Source organism: Lagopus muta, chromosome 13, assembly GCF_023343835.1.
Source record: "Lagopus muta isolate bLagMut1 chromosome 13, bLagMut1 primary, whole genome shotgun sequence".
In the NCBI taxonomy this organism is placed as follows: Eukaryota; Metazoa; Chordata; class Aves; order Galliformes; family Phasianidae; genus Lagopus; species Lagopus muta.
Genome location: NC_064445.1, coordinates 10,495,440 through 10,515,765, shown reverse-complemented (window position 1 = coordinate 10,515,765; position 20,326 = coordinate 10,495,440). Strand labels below are relative to the sequence as shown.

General features: G+C 46.9%; 1 protein-coding gene across 2 annotated transcripts in view; it reads left to right on the top strand.

The window, feature by feature from the left end:
- LOC125699590 (gamma-aminobutyric acid receptor subunit beta-4) overlaps window positions 1-20,326 on the top strand; it is a 66,422-nt gene that overhangs the window by 35,906 nt on the left and 10,190 nt on the right. For both annotated transcript variants that reach the window (XM_048959283.1, XM_048959281.1), the window contains exons 4-5: window positions 8,375-8,595; window positions 20,238-20,320. In XM_048959283.1, coding sequence (XP_048815240.1) covers window positions 8,375-8,595; window positions 20,238-20,320 — 304 coding nt within the window. The remainder of the gene's footprint in view (window positions 1-8,374; window positions 8,596-20,237; window positions 20,321-20,326) is intronic.

Here is a 20,326-nt window from a genome sequence, read left to right as displayed (position 1 = left end):
GTGATTTCCCCCATCTGAATATTCTGTGCTCTCAATGAAGAGACTTATGTTCACACTGCATTTCGTAGATGACTCTACCCCACAGCAGGAAAGAAGTCATATTGGAGAGGATGAGAGTCCATGGCTATATGGTTTGCAGCACGCTTTCAGCTGAACAGTGCTATGTATTGCAGTGCTCCATCTGTTCCTGAACAAGCCAAGTTATCTTTAGATCTGAACATGTCAGCGTTGTATGGCAGTGGTATGAACCACTTCAGCTTGCACTGTGGCATTCCTGTAGTAGTTAGAATTGTTACTGCAGAAAATTCTCCTGGATGATTTTTTCCTGCTTCGGTTTTTATATTAGAGGCAGAACTCCCACAGCCTTTGTATATATATTTATATATATTTATATATTTAAAAAGCTGTCTGTATTTGAGAACAGTGTTCTAAATGGCCACCTGTTTCAATAGCAATGCTGCAGCACTGGAGAAGATTACTGCAGAAGTATCTTCCCACAAGCGAAGATTTCAATCATCTGGTTGATTGAAAACTGTATTAGAACTTGTGGATCTGACCTGCTGACATCTTGTCATATATATATTTATAGCATGCAGCAGTGGAATGTGTGTGCGCAAGAGTGCCAGCACCTCAATATAGAACCCAGCTCTGAATACAAGGGCGTGCGTGTCGTGTTGCTATTTGAATATGTAAATAAATGGGGCTATATATAGCTCTATATGTTATGTACATGTTGAGTGAAGGTGGCAGATACGACAGCTGAATAGCTTTGCTGTTTCTGAATGCTGATATAGGCTCCCTGCGTGCTCCCTACATCTCTCGTGCTCGCTCCTGCCACTCTCAGCCTTTCTGCTATCACATTTTTCAGGCCTCTGGAGAAGATTGTGTGTGGGGACAGGAGCTGTTAATATTCTGAGTCTGTGCAGAGTTGCTAGGCTACAGAGAAAAATGAACATTCAAGGAAAAGTGATGGTGAAAGGGAAAGGATCTGCTGAGCTGTTTGTAGATCCAGAAAAGCCTTCTAGTCAGATGAAAGGGATCGTTTTGGGGAAGGAGGTAGTGCATGCATGTGGGATGAAATGCGGGCTCTCGGGGCGTCTCCAGCCAGAAAACTGTCAGGAAAAGAAGTGAAAGATGGGATCCTACAACCCCTGCTTCCTTCCACACCACTGCCTGCAGGGCACATGCAGGTGGCTGCCTTCCATCTGCCAGGGAGCAGAGGGCCACTAGACTGGGATGTGCGCTCTTATACATCCCTCACACTCCTCTTTACAGTATGCTGTGAGCTCCCACCTGAGGTTCTAATGAAGAGAAATGCAAACCCAAGCATGTTTACATCTTGCAAGCTGTAAACATCTCCCTCTTCACCTCCCTCTTCCACTGCTGCAACCTGCTGCCACAGGATCTCCTTTTACGTCATTGTGACTGCAGGAGAAGGCAGCTTGTGCCTTTCATCTCCCTTCCCTTGCACTTTGCATTCCTAGGTCATGGATACACAAAGTACTGACCCTTTTGTTCTCCAAGTTTTCAACTTGATGTGGTTGATGAGGTTCAAGCAGACTTGAAGGTCTATGACACACCAGCTCCAGTATGATCCTGGTTCTCTTAAACCTCTGTCCAGGTGTCTTTTGTTCCTCTCTTCTGGAAGGTCAGCTTTGCTCTGTGCTCATGTTCCTGTCTGCAAGATTTCTGCTCCCTCGCAGTATTGCTGGCTGTATCAGAACCCTCAGAAAAATTAAACAGTGCCTTTGGGTATTTTTATTATCTGGATACTTTATTTACCGAGCTCACATGGGCTCCCTGCCAACAACTTTCAGCCAGCTCTGCAAATAGAGCTCCTTGGCTCCAGGACTGTTGGTCCTGGTACTGCAGAGAGCACTCATTCAGCATGGACAAGGACTGCAGTTTGTTCTTTGCCATCCAGTTGGCCGTGAAGTCCAAGTCTGTTTGCTTGTGGACCTCTACAGCCTGCTGAAATCTGTTTTTTTGCCTCATGCATCCTGTAATAAACTTGACTCGTTCAGCAGGATCAGGAGTGTTTCATAAGCTACATTTTGAAGGCTATCATCAGTTAACTACACTGCACCCATCCATCAGATTTATGCTCCTGCAGCCAGGACTTGGATTGCTAAAGTGGGAGAATGATAGCGTAGGCCATATCTTGTGTGCCGCTGCTGCTCAGTCTGGCTCCTTTGGCTCTGCCCAGGCACAATCAAGGGCATGACTGGAAGCAGAGGTAGCCTGGAAGTATGATACCCCATCTGGTCAGCACCCTAGATGGTAGATGTTGCCAAGAATGGGTTATCAGTTGGTATCATTCTACCTTACAGTTGTCCCAGAATGACTGTACGGTTCTCTGCTCACACACAAGTGACTGCTAGCCCTTTTTTTCTAACACAATCTGCAAGCGTAGAGGTCACAGATACAGCTATGCAGAGTACTCATGCAGAATCTGTCACATCAGATATAGAAATGGGCCTATGTGTATAAAAGTCCTGGCTTTTTTGAGTGCAATAATTTGCAAAAGTTTTCATAGGCCTGTTGAAAAGCAAGCCTTGTTTTTCAGACTACAGGCTGCCATCCTCTCCCTTTGGGATACCCCCCCACTTGGCCTGACAGTGCCGTGTTGCCAGAAAAACATCTGCATCTTCTGTGCCTGATTCCATATCATCTCTGCCTAGTCCCACTTATCTTTTCTACATGATCAAACTCTTGTGCTTTCTAAGGGAAATTAGCTCTACCATGTAGCCTTTTGGTCAAGCCACTTTGCACCAACTGAGTTGCCAACCAAGTGGTGGCAATTATTCCACCCAAGACATGTTAGATGTCTTACATCATTTAAAGGATTTGTTTGCCTCCAACTGTCTCCAGGGAAATAACATCTTTGCAGCAGTTTGGTGGGTCTTTTTGTTGTTTTTATTTTAAACCATGGAATAACAACTCTTCTTTCTCTAAGTTAAAACTGTCCTTCAAGCATAGTGTGCCTTGATAATGCAGAAGGAGCCATGGTTTTGGTGCTCAGAACTATACGTACGATATTTTGTTCTGCCATGTAAAGTAGTAGTATTGCTTCATTCATGCCATGATTCCTCATCCATGCAGCCCTAAGCTGCACTGATGGTCTTGAATGCCAAAGTGAATTACAAACTCCGTTTCAAGTTTTATTTTCCCAGGCAATTAAAAAAAAAAAAAAAGAGTAGTTCTGTGCACTGCACACTTAGCACTTGCCTAGAGATGTAGGATCCTAATCTGCAACACAGAGGCAAGTTAGCATCACTGTCTCAATTTCACAATTTCACGGGTAGATTAAAGTGCCCAAAATCTACAGAATAGCATTGACTGAGCTGGAAGAGAGACATAGAACTGTTTTCTAGAGTACCTAATCCCAGTGGGCTTCTAAGTCCCTTGAAGGATGTAGAAGTATCCTTTTCTCCTTGCCATTCCTCCCTTCTCTTCCTATAGTGTCTGGCAGTCAGTGTCTATTTAGAAGGCTTCAGAAAATCTCCTGTCTGGAGTATGGTTCGACCAGATTGGTGTCCAATAAACCTCTTGACAAGACGATGAAGAGGACATTTCATTAAAAAATAATAATAATTCTTCAAAAATAATAGCCCAGAGGAATAAAGAGTTCTGGGAATGTTTTAGTGAAATTGCATTTTACTGCTACCGTGTTGTTCCTGCTAGAAAGCATAATGAGTGTTGACCACTTGAATTGAGCAGCTCTCAGCAAGCAAAAGGTAAGAAAGTCACTGTAAAATGAAAATTCTCTGAAGGTGCATGCAGAGGCTGTGAAGCACCTTTGAAAGAGTTTACGAAGTGTCATTGGTCTTCCAGCTTCACCATTCCTTTGGCATAGTTCAGCGTTCTCCCCTCAGCCATCTGAGGGCTTTAGAAACCAGTATCTTCACTAGTCACTGCTTAAATGTCTCACTCAAATTCAGTTTAGCTGAATAGGCCAGTTGTTGCATGTTTAATTGGATACAAATGATTATTACATACATATTTTTGAGCTTTAATGGCTGTATATTAGATATGCCCGTATGTGTATGCAGCAGGGCACTGGCAATATATTGCAAGGCAGTAAGGGTAGCTCCTACGAAGTACAAATAGATGGGCTGGGGGAAGCTGGGAGATGGGTGAAGAAATGGGATGCAGCCAGCAGTGCCATTCTACGGTTTGCTGTGGGTGTGCAAAATGCAAGCACGTAGCATGCTAACATAATGCAGGACTAGCACCAGTGCAGATGCTATAGAGATGGAGTGTGGCAGGAGAGAAATAGGGCAACAAGATGACACTTCACTTGCACACCCCTAGTTGTTGAGGATACAGCTGATATGTCCCAGTTTCTGGACATGCATTCAGCAATTAAACACATGCAAATTACTAAAAAGTAGATCAGATTGGTGAGGGGAAACATCTCCATGCAAACTTCTTCCAAGGTCCTAAGAAAAATGAGTTTAAGATCACAAAGACCTGCTGTACAGAGGTGCACAAAGCCTGTCCTAGAAGCAAACACATTTGTTCCCTTGCATTGTTGGCAAGGTACAATGTGGTTCTCCTGTCACCTATATCTGGAGATATTGGGTTATTCAAAATTAGGGTAGATGGAAAGAGATTCTGGATTTCTCTCCTTCTAAGTTGAAGAACAGGAAGAAGGACAATATCTAAAATAGTTGTCACTTTAAGTATAGCAGTTGTCATGTAGAACTTCAGACTTGTAAATTGGGCACTGGCTTGCACCAGAAGATAAATTAAAAGCAGGATGTTGGCAGAATTCTCTCCCCATGAAAAGCACAGTAAGTACAAGAGCTGCTGCCTCCTGCCCTAGGCAAAGGTGAGAGCCTAAGACAGACTTAGTGCTGTCTTGGAGAAGGAAAGATTGTCATTGTGCCTTTACTAATGCCAGATTAACTGGTGCTTTTTAAGATCTAGAACACGTTGATTTGTTTTATCTGCATGGAAATGGACAATCCATTGTGAGGGCAAAGGAGTTTTCTTAAACAAGCTTGCTAAGAACTGTGGCCATCTTGCCCTGTCCTTCATATATTTTCTTGTGCATTTTACACTGCTCTGTTTCTTTGCAAAAGATTGTAGGCACATTCTCTCCTTCCCTTAAAAATAATTCCTATTTTCCCTGCCCTCTCCTTAAAATAAAACATACTGGAGGACTACTTTGTCCTTTAATTTCTCTCCCAGGAATGATGGGAACAGGAGCTGGTGTTTAATCATCAAAGAAGCTGAAGCCAACAAACTGTTCATTAGTCTCTGGCAGTGGCAGCTTGGTTTTTACTAAGTCAGATGTTCCATTTTTCTCTCTCTTTCTGAAGCATCTTGGCTTTCCTAATGTTCTTTTATGATCTTGGACAAGGAGACCATATGTCATTTGCTTATATGGGGTAGGACTTTTATTTGGTCACTTCTCCAAAGGGAGCTGTTTTGTCAAAGTTAGGGGTGGAGGGAAAACTGGGGGACAAAATTAAGTGGCACATCTGGAGATGGAGTAAGTTGTAAAATGGCCTTTATTCTCCTCATTGCTTCCAGCAACTTTCAAGTTTTTGGTGAAATGTAGTCTGAAAATGTTGCCTTCACTTTAAAAGCTCTCTCACTTTAGAAGAAAGGTACTGGAGACGTGGGCTAGGCACAGGAGACACCCATGTTGCCAATAATACTGTATTCTAAGCAAAGATTTGACTCTTTTGCATGTAGTATTCCTTCAATTTCTAATTCTGGCTTTTGAATCTACTGTAGCCTGCAACAAGACTGCACACTTCTGCCTCTGGTCAGGTTTTGTACTGGGGTCTGTATAGGTCATAACACAGAGGAAACCAATCAGATCTAACCTTCCAATGATCCACGTCTGCCAGGAGCTGTGCTGATGGTTTATGAGCAGCCTGCCCAGGAGGGATGCTTCTGGTGTCTGTCTGTTGGGAGCTGGAGCTTCTGCCTTGCAGCAGGATGCTCTGCATCCCTGGGCTGTTCTCCTTTCCTGGTATGTTAGTCCTTCCCTTTTCTAACCTGGAGGACTGCTTTCTCCACATCATGCCTGAGCCTTCTAAAATGCTGTAAAGCAGCTGACCTCCTGCTTTTGTAACAAGTTCCATTGCTTCTGTGGAAAGTTGTTTTCATTACTTTACCTTCAGCCTGTTCTTGTACAGCGACCCACTGCAGAAAATCAGATGCTGTCATCTTAAGCCTCTGCTTAGTATTTATTATTTAATCTGTGCACTATTTTTCCTCCCTTGCTGCTTCCTTCTTCTATCAGAGCCTTTCTACTGTTGTTTTGTTGTTGTGGTGGTTTTTTTCGGTGCATTTAGTTGTTTGTATATTGCTCAGTAACCATTATGTTTACAAAAGAAGGTGAAACTCTGTAAGCTGAAGTAGCAGTTAACAATTACTTGTTAACTGGGGAAAATGGGAGACCCTCATATTGTTGCTCTGCATTTGTCCTCTCTGGAGTTCTGCAGGAGATACCTTTCTCCATCCATACCCCTCTTGTGTCCACATTCCAGCCTTTCATTGTTCAAGTCCCCTTACATTGTCTTTGAGGTCTCTGCTGCATCAGAAAGGATGAGCTATCAGTCACATTCTGTTGTTTGGAGATGTACATTAACAGCCCTGTCCTCATTAGCTGGTAGGATGCACTGCCATTTTAACATGTGAGGCCTTCAGATAAGCTCCTCTTCATTCTCTGGGGCTTTTGCTGGCCTCAACATGTGCTGCTCTCCCTCCTTACAGGAGGTCTGGAGTGTCTGCCAGCTCCACGTGCTACTCTCACCTCTGCTTTGTGCATGCATCACATGGGTAGCAGGAGGAGAAGAGAGCAAAGCCTCTGCAAATGGCTGAGAGAGGGGGCTCAGAGCTGACAGCTCACTGAGAGCTGCTGGGCAGAGCAGAGTGGGTCCTTCCAACACAGGTCTTGCCTTTCCTTACCCACTGGGAGAGGAAAGCAGGGAGAACATTTTCTTTTAGCAGGGTCCTTAACCAAAATCAGAATGAGGGATGGATTGGGAAGCAAGAGTTAGCAAGAGTTTAGTCCTTTAAAAATCATAGCAAAACAATTTCTAGGCCAGAAAACAGGCACTTTTTTTTTTTTTTTTTTCTTCTCAATATAATGCAAAGGTGACAGAAATAACTTTTGTATCCAGACAACACCACATATTTGTTGCTCTGTGACCTTTTGGATGTACATGTGGGTCTAGATTTTTGAATCAGTTAGGCACTCAAACCCTGGCATGCCTATACAGTGGGATTATTGGAGCTCGTTTTCAGAGGTAACCAAACCTGGCTTTGAGTAAAGTAAGTGGGAGAAGGTGGGCAGGCAGGATGCCTCTGCACTCAGCCCAGATGTTAGTGCAGAATCAAGGTCCTCACCAGCCCTCCTCTGCACAGCAGAAATGCCCCTCATGCAAACCTGCATGGTTCAGGGGGCTCCTGTTGTGCTGTCCATATCTGCATAGGAAGAAACATATCTCTGACCCCAACAGTTCATTTGCGTGCATTTGCAGAGTGCTTTTTATTTAGGGACTTGTCAAAAGTTACTGGTTTCTGTAAGATTCTGCACGTGGTTTCCCCTGCCCACTTCCTTATCTACATCTTGTTAGCTGGTTACCCATAAAAATCTGGCTCCTGGCCTATTTAAGAGCTGTTGAGTGAATATTTTATCATTTTGTACAAGACCCCTTCCTGTACCACTCATTTATCTGGAAGGAAACAATTATCCCTCCATCACAGCGCCGCAGCACTGTGTATGTCTTGGTGAATAAGCTGATTTGGGGCCTCTAGGCCTCTCCAGGATATACAGTTACTGTAGAGCATCTAAAGTAGTTTCTGCAAGGCTACAGCTATGGGCCACAAAACATCTCTCCCTTCCCCTTAGAAAAATCTTGACTTAGCTGCTGTTTTAAGCTTCAGCTTTGTACAGTTGGAGTGGAAGGGAGCAGGAGATACATAGGGCACTGCGGGGGCTGGGGATGGTTAGGGCACTGCCCCTCACCCAGTCGGTCATGCTCCACTGGTGACAGATTTCCTCCACATATGTCCCTCACCAAGAATCTCGATGAGCTCCCAGCTCTGCTCGTATAACAAGGCAGGCGCTAATAGCTTGTCATGGCTGGCCTGGGCTGACTTTGAATCCTTGGCCCGGAGGTAAGATTTTCCATGTGCCCTTGGGAGCTTCCTGAATTTCTGCTCAGACTAGAAGTGGCTTTTAGCAACTGCCTTATTTCCATTTTCCCAGAAGAAAACACAGCCCTCCCCAGCTGGTGCTGGTTCAGAAAGAAGCATCTGGGTGCCAGCAATGGTAAAGACCCACCAGATGTCTCCGCAGTGGCCGCAGAGAGGGTCTGAGTTATGTCTCTGCATGTTTCTCTCCTAGGACTACACCATCACCATGTACTTCCAGCAGAGCTGGCGGGACAAACGCCTGGCATATAACGACCTTCCTCTCAACCTGACCCTGGACAACCGGGTGGCTGACCAGCTGTGGCTGCCAGACACCTATTTCCTGAATGACAAGAAGTCCTTTCTGCATGGGGTGACAGTGAAGAATCGCATGATTCGGCTCCATCCTGATGGGACGGTCCTGTATGGCCTGAGGTAGGTGTGAGGGGGATTCTTGTTGGTTATGTTCATGAATGATCATCTAAATTTCTTTCATTTGAATGATATTCTCATATTTTCTTAAGGCGCAGACAGGGACCCAAGCCATACCCAGGTGCTGCACAGGTTTAAGCATCTTTCTCCAGGCTGGAAATGGTTGTTACCTTCAGACTGCCAAAGATCTCTCTACTGCTATAGACAGGTGTTGGAGATGGGAAGAGTTGGTTCTGTGCTTTTCAGGTTACTGTTATACAGTGCATTCACTTCCATTTGAAAAACTCATTTTCAGTTGCTTACAATTTTCTGTAAGTTTGGCTTAGAGACACAAGAATTCATTACTCCAGTACCTAACTTCTGTAGCACTTGAATCCAAACATTTCAGTCATTTTTGACCATGAAATATAAGAAATGTTTTTGGACCATTAAAAAAAAAAATTGCTTGTCTTTATCATAGCAATTTTGATGGTTGTGCTTTGAAAGTCGATATTTAGTAGGGGAATGGTCCTCAGTGAGGAGACTTCTTGTGGTGTGTAGAACAGATTTGTGTTGGCAGTCCACAGAATTTGAAAGTACTCTGAGTGCAGTGAAGGCTGGCTTGCTGTGTTACCTGGATTTGTGGAGATGCCAGGGCAGGTAGGGGCTAAAAGAGAAGTCTGCAGCTGTAAGTAGAAGTGCAGCACAGTTTTGGATACTGTAGCTGAGATCTAGGCAATGGTTTCCCCAACCCTAGTTTTTTGGTTGTTTTTTTGTTTGTTTGTTTGTTTGTTTTTTGGTGGGTGTTTTTTTGTGTTGTGTGTTTTTTGCTTTTTCTTTTTTTCTTTTATTCCCTTTTCGACTACCAAAATTCACAGCTGGCTTTTCAACCTGCCTCCACATTCACAAGTGATTGTGGTAGCAGCTCTGGGCTTAAGTCCCAGTGCAGCAGAGGGGGAGGAAAGACCTTTCTCTTTCAAAGAGGGTACACCCACCCTTCCCATTTACAGTATCAGCTCTTCTGCTGCCTTGAGCTTTGTGACAAAATCTGACTTTCTATGATGATTTCCTCCTTTTTAAGTAGCAGTGCTGCTTCTATGAGAGCAGGGCTGAGTGTGGGCACAGCAAAACAGGGCGTTGTTCTGCTAGGGACAATGGGGTGACTTGTACCCAGTGCTTCCCTATGGCAGAGCCAAAAGAGAAGCAGTGGCTGCTTGTGGTAAGGAGCAGGCTGGAGTAGGTAGGTCTTCTGATGTCCGCACTTAATTGTCCTTCTGAATAGAGTATGCTTCTTGCTCTTCTGATACAGCAAAAGATGGAATAAGCTCAGCTGTGAGCCTCCACCAATTCCACCTCTCCTTTCCCAAGAGCATCCATCTCTTGACCTTGGGCCAGTGATGTTGCTTGGCTGATACTGCTCTGAACTTTACTCACCAAAAATATTGTAACCTTCACCCAGCTGGCTACCCCAGATTTCTCCGCTGCATTAAACAAAGTATGAAGGCTGGGCTGGGCAAGAAGATGCTTTGAATCAGGGTATGTAGGAGCAGAAATCCTGTCCTGTTGTGAAGGAGGGGGCACAAAGTGCTGTGAAGCTGGAGCTGCTGAGCCAGCCCACCTGAGTGCAGAGCTGCCTCCCCCAGGCTGGTAGGAGACTTTAGCATGCACCTGCACAGCAAAAGAAGCAGAGATGCTGGTATCTAGTATATTTTTATCAGCTGCCATTTAATCAGCTCCAAGAGCGAACAGTGTGAACCCTGCTGCACGGGTGAAGAGCTGTGGAAGCCCATGGAAGATTTGCAGGGAAGGATGCTGCATGAGCACCTCCGGCACTGTTCCTGCCCCTGTCCTCCTGCAGGGCCCTGCAGCATGGGCAGGGGAGCTCAGCTCCCTCCCAGTGCCTGCGTAAATGGGTGAGCTGAGGAAAACTGCATGCAGGCCAAAAGAAAGAAAATGACAGCTGTTTGCCCCTGTTATTTCCAGTGCCATAGTAAGAGCTGCCTGTGTTGTTTTAACTTTTGGCTGGTTTTCCTGGAAGCTGCTCTCTTGCCCCTGGAGAGAACTGCAACTGCAAAAATGAAGCAGCAAGCAATTGCAACTTCTGTTCCTGGGCTGTGCCTCTGGCCAGGGTGGCCAGCTTTTAATGCCTTGAAGGCACTGGGGTACAGGGGGACAAGCCAGGTGCCCTGAATGCCTGAAGTCTCAAAATTTATTCATAGTGGTACAGATGACGTTTCCTTTAGGGCTTGCAGTCTGGACTGACTCCTGCACCTGTGGTTTTGCTGACCACAGAAGCGTTAAGTGCAGTTTTGCAGGTGCAAAGTATTGTGAACGTATTCAAAAATACACAGCCATGTGCACAGCAGGTGTAAGCAGGTAAGAAAACAAGCTAAACATTCACCTGTGCTCCCTTTATCTTTGTACACGTGCACCGACACTTGCTCTGCAAACAGAAAGGGAAGTGCAGGTCCTTCCTGTAGGGTGAAGCCCATCTCGTCTTGTCTTGCATTTTTGAAAGGATTTTAAAATGGAGTTGCTCTGATAGAAGAAAGCTAAAGAAGGCAATTTCTGTTGGTTCTTCTTTTTTAACATTTGTTGGCCCGTTTGTTTGTTTCTGCCCAAGCAAGATAGCACAGCTCTGCTCCTTCTCCTTCTACCTTCTCACCAGCCATTTCCCCCTCCTTTGAGCTGATCCTGTAGCAAAGTGACTCAATCGTGCTATTTGTGGCACAACAGTCATTTTTCTTTCCAGCAGTCTCTGATGTCAGAGAGCGGGGAGGATGACACCCTGGCAGCCCCGGCTCCAGTGAGCATTCAGGCAGGATCAGGCTCAAACCCCAGAGCAGACCACAAGGTCCAAGTTAGCTCACGTGGAAGTCAGTGGGTATTTTGTTTCTGACCTCAGTGAGGACAAGATCAAGCCTCAGATAACTCGTTTCCCTGAGTAAATGAAGCCCTTTATTCCACTGCTCTGTTTCATTGTGGAAGCTGTGTGTCAGAAAAGCATATGCTTGTTTTTGATAGAATTAGCGAATTAGTGGATGAAGGGAGAGCAGCAGATGTAATACAGCTACATCTTAGGAAAGCACTCGATACAAAAGCTTACTCCAAAATTAATTCACACTGGGCTAGGATTAAAAGCTGGTTGCCAGGTCTCTGACAAAAGGAATGCATAAACAGCCACGGGCTGTGCTGGGAGGCGATGCGGGGCTGCCACGGGTATTTCCCAGCTCCATTCCCCCAAGCTATCAGATGGCCCAGATCCTGGGGTCTGGAACCCAGATCCAACCCAAGGAATGCTCCTAGCAACTGAGGTTTGCTGCAGGAGGGTGCAAAGCCAGCAGGGTTTTAGGAAGCATGAAGGTGTAGGATTGTGCCTGGGCTGCTCTGGCCCCTCTGTATCTTGCAGGGTTACAAATGTCCATGAAACACAGGCGGTCACCTGGGGCACACAGCAGGAAAGTGCTAAGACAACATGTTAGGTCTGCAGTATGAAGCAAGGCTTAAGGGAACTACCCACCAAGACAAAGCAGTTTGTTGGTGTCACAGAGAGAGGTAAATAAAAAGTGAGGAGGAGCTGGATAGAACTGGCTGGATTTAATGCATTTTTCCTCCTAATGGCTTTCTGTTAGAAATTGCACTGGCTTCATCCAATTTTAAACAAACAAACAAACAACAAAAAAAAAATTAGGGAGAAATTTTTCATTTACGAAGTATTTTGGAGTGTGTTGATGTTTCACTCCTGATGTTACACAGAGAATTTTTCACTCGTGTCAATACCCCCCTCGCTGTTTCAAGCTGCTGTTACTGCCACTGCTGGCGTGTGAAGGGAGGACCAACAAACCTTTTCTCTGGACCTCTGGAGACTGTTCAGTCTCTGCTGTAGTATGCAATAAGCTTTACATCATCACACATAGAAGCTACATGTAACGGTGTAAGATATCCATCTCCAGCCTGTGCAGCTTCCATTTGGTAGCGAATGGGTAGTTGACACTCACCAAATGCTGATGTCATCAGTATTTTCCTATCTGTTTTCAGAGGCCTAAAAATAGAAACAAATGTTACGACGCTGAAATTCTTGCACAGCAATGCGAAATCGTATTTGAAACCAGCTTAAAAACGTCTTTCAGGGAAATCGTGAAGCTCTTGGATTGCATTCCAATTGAGGGAAAAGCAGAATTCCAGCAAAACAGGCGCTTTGGGGGGCCGGAGCTGCAGGTCTGCTCTTGCTGGGACAGTGGGCAGCAGCACAGAGCCGAGCGGACAGTGTGCAGGACACAGCACCGGGCTTGGCGAGGAGCCTGGGAGATGTGAACTGAGCAACTGAGAGCTGCAGAGGAATTTGATGACACAGACTAAATCCTGCGCAGAGAGAATGAGGGATCTCCTCTTGCGAAGGTGGTAGTGGTGGGGTGTGCATGTGTTTTGCTTTGCTCTGCCTTTTTTTTTTATAAAGCTGCCCATGAGAGTCACTGCAGTGAGGAGTGCTGGAGCTGAGGCAGTTTGGACACAGGGAGGGCAGACCTCCACTGTCCCCATCAGTGTAAATGCCTATTCAGGGCTTGAAGCTAAGCAAAGAGAATAATTATACTTCAAAGAGCTCCACATTTGCAGTTTACACCTGAGTGAATCCAGGTACACCTTTTTTGGCAGCACTTGCTTTATGCTTTCACAGGACTGCATTCCCACCACTCCCAAGGAAGGGCAGCCCTTGTGCCACTCCTGGCACTGTGCTTGCTGTTGGGCCAGGCAGCACTTACACACTTCTTCCAGCTCATCTTGTGCAGGGGAGCAGCACAGGTGGCCCAGCATCCCCATCTCCTGCACAGCCACCACGGGGCATGCTGCTTCACAGTGCCTCTGAGCCTGCTCTCTCTGCTGCCCGTGGTTTGGGTTCCACTGCAGCTCACTCTAGGGTCTTCTTCAGAGCTCCCATCACCAGCTTTTGACCAGGGCCCAACACTGTCTGCATTGCATTCTTCATATTCCAGCCTGGGTTTTTTGGTTCTTCAGTTGGCAGAAAGGGTCCCTTCGGCTCACATCGCACTTGAAGATTGCTGTTTGCAGCCATCTCCTTGCTCTCTCCATAGGGTGGTTCCCTATGAAGCAGGGGCTTGGCAGATCATAACTAAGGAGCTCTTTTGCTGCGCTGAGACTACTGAGCAATTTTCTCTCAGACCATGTCCTGGTTTCTGCTGGGACAGAGTTGGTTTTGGAGCCAGGAGTTGGACTTGATGATCCCTACGGGTCCCTTGCAACTCAGAATATTCTGTGATTCAGTGATTCTACAGTGTCTGCTATGGTGCTGTGTTTGGGAGTGGGAGAAGGGCTCATTCCGTGGGTGAAGTACTAGTTTAGAAGAGTTTTTTTCTCTCCATCTAATCAGAGCGCAGCGCATGGTGTTATTTATCAAAGGAAACCTATGCAAGCACAGATGCTTTTGGAAACAGAGTGACCTTAGCAGGATTGTGCCAAGGCTTATGGAGCTGGTTTTAGGCACACAGACACCAGAGTAAAATATTCCATATCCTTGCCTCACTCTTGGTTCTGACATGACCTCTGGGAGTCTGCAAAGATCAGACCGTGTTAAAAGAATGGCAAAATTCACCACGGGTTTATAAATCCCTCCAGGCCCTTCGAAGTTTGTGCTTACTGCCAGGCAGAAGGTGACATTTGCCAGCATGATTTTATGACTGACTTTGAGAATGTGCAGAGTGAAAATTTGATTTCAATTTTTCTCCCTCAGCAAAACAGCAATTTTGCTTTTCTCTCCTCTTAGTCACTGAAATTCCTATACAAGTCTAACTTGCCCCATGGGGGCTCTGCACACGTCCTGCAAAACTTGAGTGGCTTCCACACCTTCTCATTGCTACTAATTAGCTGTGGGGGTCTGTATTGCTTGCAGACAGAAACATCTTCAACTTCTCTGACAATCTGAAATCCAGAAAGTTGCAATCAGCAACTTAAAAACTGGACAGGGGCGCCAGACAGGGGTAATCCACTTTGTCAGATTGTTTTCTGGGTTTGGTCTGTGTCCACAAGAAGTCTCTTGGACTTTTCCCAGTTAGAGCCCAGTAGAGGCTGGTGCCTGTTCTCTTTCTTCTGCATGCACTCAGACCCTTTCTCTGGAAGGCAAGAAGTGAAGTGTAGGCACAGGCTGTTCCATATTGCTTGACACTAGCCCTAGAAACCAGTCCCAGGCAAGTTTAGTTTCATGGTGTACACACAGACATGATGCATAGAGTTTATTTTGTAAGGATGAGCTTGGGGGAACAGAACCCTACTTGCTTCAGGAACACCTCAAATGTGAGAATCTTCCCCTTTCTCCTTCCCAGTCCTCCTTTCAGAGCCTGGAGCTGCTCATTTTGAAACCAGGTGGTATTTTGGGGAAGTCGTTTTTTGCCCTTTACACTTGTAGCTGATGAATTTGGTCCTCTCACACTCTGGAGGTGACCTGGAGGATGGGCTGGTGGACTTCAGAGTTTGGTATGGGGAAATGAGGCTCAGGCAGGAGCTGGAGGGGCAGATAATCTGGGGGCAAGCAGTGGGATAAAAAGGAGATGGAGGAGAGACTGTCAACCTTGGTAGGTTTTAGTAGCAGGTCAGAGCTCTATGCTGTCTGTGAACTTATATAATCATTCTAAATAAGACAGAAGAAGCCATTAATAAGTAAACAGTGATGAGGAGGATCAGAGAGGGAATGAAATGTCTGATGGTGTTCAAGTTGGAGAATTTGTGGAGGATGGATGATAAGCAGAAGACTGAGCGCTTCCTTTGAGCTGCAGCAGTGGTGGGACACTCCTGTGCTCATGTCATAGGGCAGGCAGTGGTGGAGCACGGTGAGGCTGCACTGCCCTTTCTGTGCTGGAATCTGCTTTGTCAGTACAAACTCCAGGTGGGCATCGCTTCCTCATCATAACAAATGGAGACCTAGCACTTGCCTGGTGTGACTTTGAGCTTTTGGCTGCTCTTCTTGAAATGATCCATTCCTCCCCTGGGGCAAAAGGATGCTCTCCAGAGTGAGGTGTCTGTGCTACCTCAGCTTCTGCTTGGATCTGCTGGTGCTAGCAGAGAAGGGGGATGTCCGTCAACACACAGCCTGCCAGGGCTGCTCGACATCTCATGAATGCATGTCCCTTTCTTTCTTTTTACTTTTCCTTTTCTGTGGTGTACTGTAGTTTCTCTGTCACAGCTCTGTCTCCCCCCAGATGAACTATGTCTGCCTGCCAGCTGTGCAGCGCAGGAGCAGGGCAGCAAGGACTAGATAGCACAGCTGCCCACAGACCTGAGGAGCAGTGACTCGAGCAAGGGCACAGGCACATCTTCTTTGTAGAGAGGGAGGTGAGAAGGTGGTGGTGTGAGGGAGCTGACTTGGAGGCAGACAGAGGGGGCAGAGATGGGAGGAGGAGGTGAGTGGTCTGGCCAGGCTCAGCCGCTTTGTTGAGCGCATCATGTGAAGAGCAGGCGAGCTGCTCCCCTCCGATGGGCAGTGTCGCTGTGAATCGCCATCAAAGCAGATGAGATTTCACACCACACAAATTTTTGAATTTAAAAGGGGAGGGACGGTAGAGAAGCAAGAGAGGAGGAGCAGGAGAGAGGGAGGGAGAAGACGCAGCCTGGCTGGGTGCCAGCACCTTGTGCCAGTGCCATGGGGAAGGTGGCATCGTTCCCCAGTGTCCCCTGCAGCCCCGCGCTCAATGCTCCCTTCCTCTTTGGTTGTGTCTCTGTAGTGAATGCACTCTAAAGCAGTGTGCAGAGCAACGGCTTGGTCTCTGTCTCCTCATCTCTACTCTTCTGCTTTTTCTTTTAACCTCTCATTCTTTTCCAGCTCCCTATCCCCAGGCTCTTTTGCCCCTTACTTCCTCTGAGCCCTCTCCGCTGCTCCCTTACCCTAGTAGTCTTCTGTCCTGCACTACTTGCTCTCCCACCTCTCATCTCCACTTGAGTTGCCCTCATCACCACTCCTGCCATCATCACTCTTCTGTCCTCTCCTCACTTTCCCACCTTTTAATCTCCTCTCTCCTTTATTGCCCACTGACTCTGAGGAGACACCCAGAACTGGGAATACCCACTGGCTTCCCTTGGCCAATTCTCTCCATGCTATCTCCTGTGGCACATGTCTTTTCACAGCAGCTATCAAAGTAATTTGTTTAAAATCATGGAAGCATGAGGCAGAGACTGATAGTGTGGCCTTCAAGAACAGACAGGAGATGCACAGTGACCCCACAAGGTCACTGGGGTGCCTGAGTTTTACTCCTGTTCCCCTTTGGCTATGAGGGGTGGAAAGCTTCTCATCCCTTTGCCAGGTCCAACCCTCCTTTGTTACACACCCACCTAAGGAGGCGCAAAAACCCCTTGGTGGCTCCCTCTAGAAGTGAGTGAATGGTGGGGTCAGGGAGAAAGGCCACAGGTGGGCGTTCTGCCAATGGTGGTGAGTGCTGCATACAGCAATGGCAAGTAGGTGTGCTACGGTAGTGCACTTTGGAACAGAGTCGTGATGCTGTGGGTCACCCGCGGTCTCCAAGTAGGACGTGGCAAAGTACTATTGGTGTCCAGGATATTTTTTTATGTCTAAAGACAAAATAATGAAACATAGCATCACAGAATCATGGAGGTTGGAAAAGACCACAACGATAATCTCATCCAACCACTGACCTATCACCACTGTACCCACTAACCATGTCCCTCAGTGCCACACTGACCCTTTTTTTGAGCACCTACCTCCAGGGATAGTGATTCTACCACTTCCCTTGGCAGCTCATTCCAATGCTGTACCAACACCTCGATGTTATCACTTTCTAGATCCTGAAAAGGTTTATCAAGTTATAGGAAGCCCCAAGCTAGAGCCTGATGCCCAACACCAGCTGCCCCCCGAATCTAATAATGCTGCAGGAGCCCACATCCAGGGGTCCCTCTTGGTGCTTACTGGGAGCACCTCACCATGGGTGCAGCACTACGGTGCAAATGCTCCAGACAAGCAGGTGGTTACAGCCCAGTGTCACTGCTACACCTGCTCTGAAAAAAACAAACAAACAAACAAAAAAAAGATCCGCATGCTGCCTAGTCCCTGTTCTCGTGTGTCCCAGTTGTGTTATGGGACAGGTCACTGGGAGTTTGGGACCTTGAGCCCACTGATTTATCTCTGGAAGATGCTGAGCTGCAGAGGTTGCCCAGCCTTTAATTCGAATAAAAGAAAAATTGTTACCTCATTTTTGAGGACTAATATCCTCTTTTTCTCATTTTTCTCCTTTTTGTCCTGTCTGTCCTGAAGTTCTCTTCTTCTGAATCTACAGGGCTAAATTCTACCCTGATGTAAATCTCTGCTGATGTAAATTGGTGTGATCTTGCAAAAATCATTGGAGTGGCTCTGGATTTATGCTGGCTGTTAGTGCTAGCAGGGTTTGGCGCATGGCATGCAGTGGCCATAGCTCACTGTGTCGTGCTCTGCATTTCCAACCAGCACTGCAGGTGACAAGCAAATCCTGCTGAGAGGCAAGCGGGTCCCTCTTGAAGCAGAAGAGGCTTCCCTTGGATGTCCTTCGTGTGGCCAAGTGAGCCAGCTGGGCCACAATTTGGGGATGGACACTGTGGAAAGGTTTTAGCCTGCGGGGTCGCACAAATGGGGTGGAAAATTTTCATTTAATACGTGTTTTTTTTTGGTGTTTTTTTTTTTGCATCTCACACGTTAGGGAAAATTGGAAAGCGCGTTTGTAGCTGCTATTTCCCACGGGTGCAGTATAATATATACAGTATATGCTGTGTGCGGCACAGGGGGATGAGTCATACCCATTCGTGACTCTTTGGTCTCAGTGCCCGGCCAGGATGGACTCTCCAGGGAGCTCTCCTGACAAGGTGCACTCCCCAGGTATGCTCTGGGTGTACTCCACACCACAGTCCCCCCATCACAGTGCCCCCCACCCTGCTCTGGGTTGGGGTGGGACAGGCACTGCGTTCCCATTCATCCGCCCAGAGGGGCCAAACGCAGTGGCTGCAAAGCCACACACGCGGACCCAAAGCCGCAGTGATCATCTGTGACTCCTGTCCTGTCATCCTTCCTCCCCTCCGTGATTTCTCCTCCACCTCAACTGCATTACAGATAAAAGGGTTAAGAGCTCACTTGGGCCCCCTGCTCTGAGAGAGGGCAGTTGCAGTGTTGTATCTAGACCCAGCGAGGATATATATAAATTCCCTTCGTCTCTCCGGATCTATTTATAGCACGGCAGGCAGTGGCAAAGGCTCTCCTCAAGGCTTCATCTCCTACAAACAGTCTTCACAGACAGCAGAGAGATAAATTTAGCACACGAGATTTCTTAAAGAGCCAGCAGCTCTGCGGGGCCACGCGCCCGCCTTGCTCAGCCCCCACCCTTGTGCCCCCAGGACCGCGCTGTCCCACGGGTGCCTGCACCCACCTTCCCCCCTCTGCCCCCTCTGGTTTTCTGTCCAGATTCACCCACACACCCCCTTTCTGCTCTCTTTTTTCTTTCATTGATGCATTTTCCTTTTTGCTTCTTCTTTTTTTTTTTTTTTTTTTTTTTTTTTTTGCTGGTTCACCATCTCATCCTATGTGCTTTCTTGTCTTTTTTTTTTTTTTTTCCCCCTCTTTTCTCTCTCTCCCCATCCACAGGGCTCAGAAGATAAAGCTTTCTCGTTAACAGTTCACTGGTTATGCCTACATAGTAAAAAATGTGTAGCTTGATTAATGCCTTCCAGATGGTTAATTGAAAAAAGAAGGGGGGGGGGGAATGCACCAATCTCTCCCCCCTTTTCAGTACTCTGCACACATACACTGCACAGGAAGACAACTGCATTAACGGGTGAGGGGAGCAATAAATTTGAGAAATGGGGGCAGCCTGCTAAATTCTGGGCTGGCAGTTAGCAGCTGAATTGCTCTCTCCCTGCTTTGTGCCTGCACCCGACCTGCCCCACTGCAAAATGCCCCAACCCCGAAAGCAATGCTCCTTTGTGTGCACCATGTAACACAGATGCACCCACATGCATAAAAACCTTCCATAGGTATTGCGTGGCACTGACACCCCAAAAACAACCCCTGCCCATTTTCTCTCCCTAAATTTATTTTCCTAGGGGATGCACACACGTACACACATGTCAGGTGAATCTTGACCATGGAATCACTTGCACAGGAGTGAATCTGTTAGTGGAGTCACCAGCACACAGTGCATGAGCAGGAGGGCAGTGAGTGTGATGGAGGGGCACCGATGGGTGGGGGCTGCAGTGCAGTTCCTGGGGCAATTTGGGAAGGAAGAGGCCACTGCAGGACAATATGATCAATGCTTTTCTGTTCTATGGACACTTGCCCTCAGCCTCTCTTTCACAATCTGACATCTCTCTCCTCTCATAGCTCTGCCTACTCCCAGTTTCTTTGTCTTTCTCCTGGAGAGACAGGGGAGGAACACCAATCCCTCCCCACCCTGCTAATAGAGATGCTGCCTTGCTGACGTTAGTCACGGAGGGTGTAAGCCATGCAGTTGAGGGTGAGCTGCATCCAGCCCCCCGCACACCTCCCTCTGCCCTCCCACCGTGGCTCTCTCTGGTTTCCAGGGAAACAGCGGCCCCAAATGCTGCCCGACTTTCACATCTGCCTTTCATTTCTCCTTTTTAAAAAATAATCATTATTGTAATTTTTTCTTTCTCTCATCTTCTTTCAGGATCACCACCACGGCTGCCTGCATGATGGACCTACGGAGGTACCCCCTGGACCAGCAAAACTGCACGTTGGAGATTGAGAGCTGTGCGT